The 4,913-nt window shown below is 66.0% G+C and overlaps 1 protein-coding gene across 1 annotated transcript in view; it reads left to right on the top strand.

Moving 5' to 3' along the window:
* Positions 1 to 4,913, top strand: part of HMCN2 (hemicentin 2) — a 42,897-nt gene that overhangs the window by 32,118 nt on the left and 5,866 nt on the right. The window contains 15 exon segments of the mRNA XM_009888054.1: positions 128 to 264; positions 394 to 535; positions 755 to 881; positions 1,142 to 1,293; positions 1,425 to 1,581; positions 1,692 to 1,813; positions 2,055 to 2,219; positions 2,308 to 2,415; positions 2,519 to 2,653; positions 2,957 to 3,091; positions 3,214 to 3,438; positions 3,749 to 3,958; positions 4,138 to 4,272; positions 4,343 to 4,533; positions 4,621 to 4,702. Of these exon segments, the coding sequence (XP_009886356.1) occupies positions 128 to 264; positions 394 to 535; positions 755 to 881; positions 1,142 to 1,293; positions 1,425 to 1,581; positions 1,692 to 1,813; positions 2,055 to 2,219; positions 2,308 to 2,415; positions 2,519 to 2,653; positions 2,957 to 3,091; positions 3,214 to 3,438; positions 3,749 to 3,958; positions 4,138 to 4,272; positions 4,343 to 4,533; positions 4,621 to 4,702 (2,223 nt within the window).

Genomic DNA, 4,913 nt, shown 5'->3' with positions numbered 1-4,913 from the left:
TGGCGGGATCTGGAGCACAGCCTGAGACCCGGCAGAGCCGGGGAGCTATGCATGACTTATGGGGACAGGTATGGAGGTCCCCAACCCGCATGGCACCCCCTGAACTCACCTGGCACATGTCCCACAGCACCTCTCAGCATCACAAGTGTTGGAGAAACCCACAGCATCACCTCCATGGCAGGGGGGCAGCTCATTCTGGAGTGCCCTGAAGATGCCGTGCCATCCCCCCACATCGAGTGGCACCGGGAGGGCTCCCCGCTGCGGGTACGCGTGATGGGACGTGGGACTGGGCACGGGCAGCGGCTGGGATGCACCTTGGCCAGCCCCGTCCTGCTCATGGTAGGGGCGATGTGGGGCGATGTGTGCTGATGGGGTCTCCCCCGGGGCTGTCAGGAGGATGCCCGCAGGCAGGTCCTGGCCCAGGGGCGCTTCCTGCAGATCCTGTCCGTGGGGGTGGCGGACGGTGGGGAGTACAGCTGCAGGGCCACCGATGCGCTGGGGGACACCAGCCTGAGTGTGCAGGTGGAGGTTCACGGTGAGTGATGATGCTCTGCCACGGGGCGTTGCTGGCAGCGAGTATCAGCTCTGTCCCTGTTAGTTCAGGGATGTGCAATATTAGCGGGTGGTCTAAGGTTGGGGTGATGGGAAGAAGGGTTGGATGATGCCCAGTCTCCAGTACTGGTCTGGGCTGATGTTCTCCATCCCCTGAGCGCTGTCTCTGACTCTCTCCGGTGCCGGCTGGGCACTGCCGCAGTGGCCCCAGAGATCCAGCCGGGTCCCGAGGAGGCGAGGGCACTGCTGAATGGCTCAGCGGTACTGCCGTGCCGGGCAGAGGGGTGGCCCGTGCCCCGGGTGACGTGGTGGAAGGATGGCCGGCTCCTGCCCCTTCGCGGGAACAACAGGTATGAGGATCTGTGGGTTGATGGCACCAGGAGTTGGCGCTCGGATCGTGCCACCCTCCACATCAATAGGTGTTTTGGTGTGCCTGGAGCCGGGATGGCACTGTCACCCCGTGAAGGGCTGTGCTCTGTCCCCATGGCAGCTCAGCGGACATGTGCTACATCTGGCTGCAATGTCACATGTCACCTTCCCAGCTGTGTGTCCCCATGCGTTGCAGCCTGGCCATGCAGAAGCCCCACAGGGCTCCATCGCTCTCCCTCCCCAGGCTGCAGCTCCTGCCGGACGGCTCTCTTCAAATCGACCCCGTTCAGGTCCGGGATTCGGGCTATTACCTCTGCATGGCATCTAGCCCCGCTGGCTCCGACCGGCGAAGCCTGGACCTCCACGTCCTGGGTAAGCGGAAGAGCCACGCAGATCCCTCCTGGGCTCAACCCCCTCTACTCCACACACGGCCGCTGGGCTGCTCTCATCCGTGCGACGATGTGCTGCTGTCCTCTGTTCATTGCCTTCATGCCCTTCCACAGTCCCTCCTGCCATCGCTCCCGGACCCTCCAACCTCACCCTGCTGGCTCAGCAGCCGGCCGCGCTGCGCTGCGATGCCGGGGGATCCCCCGAGCCCTACATCAGGTGGGAGAAGGACGGCCGCCCCCTGAACCCACACCTCCCCCCTGGCGCCTACAGGTACTCGCAGCACCGGCCATCTCGCCCACTGAAAGGTCCCACCATAGAGTGGGATTTGCCCCCTCCCTGTGGGGCAGGGGATGACCCTGACGCGTGCGTGGCCCGCACAGCTTGCAGTCCTCGGGGTCACTGCTCATCGCCAGCCCCGATTCCCAGGATGAGGGGTGGTACGAGTGCATCGCCACCAACGCCGCCGGAGAGGCACGCAAGGTCTTCCTCGTGTCCATCCACGGTGAGGTCCTGGGGCCTTTGGGTCTTGCCAGGAGTGGCTTTCCTGGGGTCTGTCACCACCTCAGGCGTGACGTGGGTGTGCTCCCACCCCCCGTGGGGTTGGGTCCCCTCTAGAGGACTGGACATGGTGGTGGGAGGGAAATAGAAATACCTGTGCCCACGTACATGGGGATGGGATCCCCTTCAGCATTCCCGTGCAGCCCCGCTCACCTCCCTCTCTCACCCCTCCCTCACCTCTCCAGTGCCCCCCACCATTGCCGATGACCTTACGGATGTGATTGTCACCCGGCTGTCCCCCGCGGTCCTCACCTGCTATGCCTCCGGCGTGCCCCCCCCCGTGGTGTCATGGAGCAAGGAGGGGGCTCAGCTGGGCAGCCGAGGAGGGGGCTACCGCGTCCTGCCCACAGGTACGGGCACAGGGCGGTCCGGCTCCAGCGCGGCGGTGGGTCCCTGCCAGCTCTCCCACTGCCTCCCCTCTGCCTGTCCTCATCCCAGGGGCCCTGGAGATCAGGCAGGCGTTGCCCACACATGCCGGACGCTACACCTGCACGGCGAGGAGTGCTGCTGGCACAGCCCGCAAACACCTCCGGCTTGTGGTGCACGGTACGCATGGCCCCTGGGGGTCCAGCTCCTGGGGGTCCCTCTCCCTGTGCCGTGACCCAACCTGGGGGGGACACGATGGGCAGCACTTCCCTTCCGCCCGCAGAGCCCCCCGCCTTGAAGCCCCTGCCCGGTATGGTGATGGTGATGGTCAACACCAGTACGATGCTGCTCTGTGAGGTGACTGGGGTCCCCCGGCCAGAGGTCACCTGGCAGAAGGATGGTGTCGGCATCGCTGGAGGTGAGCAGGAGCCCACCGGAGGCTGGCAGAGCCCCCGCTGCTTGCCGGCCTTTGCCTGGGGGACGATTTGGGTGCCTGGGGGTTGTAGGCGCCCCAGCAACATGCTGGGTGGCACTGTGCATGGGTCCTCCTGGCTCCCAGCTGCCATCCAAGGTGGGTGCAGCGGCCGCTGGAGCCGTTCCCCAGGGGCTCCCCGAGAAAGGGGCGCTTCTGCAGGGGGAGCAGGCCTCGCACACCATCCGGCCGCACCCCGGCACGGCTGCGCTGCCCCATCCCACCCTTCATTCCTGCCCGTCCCCGCAGGGCCCAGGCTGAAGGTGCTCCCCAACGGGCAGCTGCATCTCCTCCGAGCCTCCCCAGGGGACGCGGGCACCTACCTGTGCGTGGCTCGCAACCCCTCGGGCACCGCTGCAGGGAGGACCAGGCTGATCGTGCAAGGTAAGGCAGCAGCTGGGCTCCAGTGCTTGCCCCCCTCCTCTGCTCGGCTCCTTCCCGAACACCCCACAGTGAAACGTGGCTGTCGAGGTGTGAGCAAGTCCCTGTCCTCCTGCCCCATCCAGTGCCCCCCATCATCGCAGCCGGCCCGCTGGAGCTGTCTGTCCTGGAGGGGCTGGAGGTGCTGCTGCCCTGTGCCGCCCATGGTGTCCCCGAGCCACGCGTGTCCTGGAGCCGGGAGGGAGTCCCGGTGTGGGGCGGCGGGGGGAAGGCCACCATCCTGCCCTCCGGGGAGCTGCTGCTCCAGGCTGTCCAGGTGAGCACCACCACCTCCTGCAGCCAAGCTAGGTGTAAGGTTGGAGAGCCGAGAAACGAGTGTCTTCTGCTGCTAGAAAGAAAGCCTGGGTTGTTCTGCACCTTGCCGTGCCCCTGGCTGCTTGCAAAAAATATTTGGCAGAGGGAGAGCCCCGTGCAGTCCTTTGCAACAGGCTGGCGGCTCGGGGCAGTGTGGTTTTGCTAACGTGGGCTGGAAAAAGTGGTTGTGGCCGAACCTTGGCTTTTTGGGGTGCACAACAACCAGCAGAGCCATAGCCCAGTGAGCCAGAGCTGCAGCTGGACCCCCAACCCAAGTCTCAGCCTCCCGTTCCCCCATGTGGGAAGGGTATGCCGGGAACTATTCCTGCGCTGCGGTGAACTCGGCCGGGAGGGCCGTCCGCCGCCTCTCCCTCTCCATCCACACCCTGCCCACCTTCACCCGCCTGCCCGGAGATGTCACCCTGAGCCGGGGCGAGAGGTTGGAGCTGGTGTGTGCCGCTGTGGGCAACCCCCAGCCCCGCATCTCCTGGATGGCCAATGGGCAGCTTGTCACCGGTGCGTGGCTGGGGGACCGCAGGCAGAGGATGCTGAGCTTGGGGGGAGAATGTGATCCTGGCTCCATCCCTGTCCTTTTCCCACCTTTCGGGGTCCCCGGGGTGCTGGGATGACTGGCTGTGTGGGGTTATAACTAGCTGGTTCCCCTCCATGCTTTTTGGGGGGGTTGCACCCTCCAGACGGTGTGTCAGGGCAGAGTGGCCGGAGCGCTCTGCGGCGGGAGGCAGCCACCAGTGCCGACAGTGGGACATACGTCTGCCGTGCCGAGAACAGCGCCGGTGCCATCAGGGCCACTGCCTTTGTCTCTGTCAGAGGTAGGTGCCGGTGGGGAAACCGGGGTGCCCAGCCAGCCCCCCTCCTCTGCCACCCCTCTCCCTTCCCCAGAGGCACCCATCATATGGGGGGACCCCAGCACATACCAGGTGGAGCACCCCGGGGGCGATGCCCTCCTCAGCTGTGATGCTCGGGGTCACCCCGCACCCCTCATCCGCTGGAGCAAGGACGGGGTACCGGTGGCAGCTGGAGGGCGCCTGCACCAGCTGCGGAACGGCTCCCTGGCCATCCGTGCCGTGGGGGTGAGTGGGGCCTGGGGGGTGCCAGTGCATTTTGGGGACCTTTCACAGCAAAGCCGAGCGCTGCGGTAATGCTATCGGTACTGTTAGAGCACCGACGTGGGGCACTACCGCTGCGTGGCGGAGAACGATGCGGGCACAGCAGCAAAGGTTGTCATCCTGGCCCTGCAGAGTGAGTGTTGCCCCCTTTTTCTACCCTCCTTTTGGGGAACTGCAAATCATGTCACCCCTCGGCCCCCCAGATTACCCCCAACACCTGGGGAAGGGCCGCAGCGCCACTGGGATGGTGCGGCATTGCCCGCATCCCTCTCCCCACCCAGGTGCCCCCGCGGTGACGGTGACGCCGCAAGCGGTGGCGGTGCACGCCGGGCAGCGGGTGCTGC

The sequence above is a fragment of the Charadrius vociferus genome, unplaced genomic scaffold, assembly GCF_000708025.1.
Source record: "Charadrius vociferus isolate BGI_N301 unplaced genomic scaffold, ASM70802v2 scaffold56, whole genome shotgun sequence".
In the NCBI taxonomy this organism is placed as follows: Eukaryota; Metazoa; Chordata; class Aves; order Charadriiformes; family Charadriidae; genus Charadrius; species Charadrius vociferus.
The sequence above is the reverse complement of the archived record's forward strand: the minus strand, read 5'-3'. Positions and strand labels throughout refer to the sequence as shown.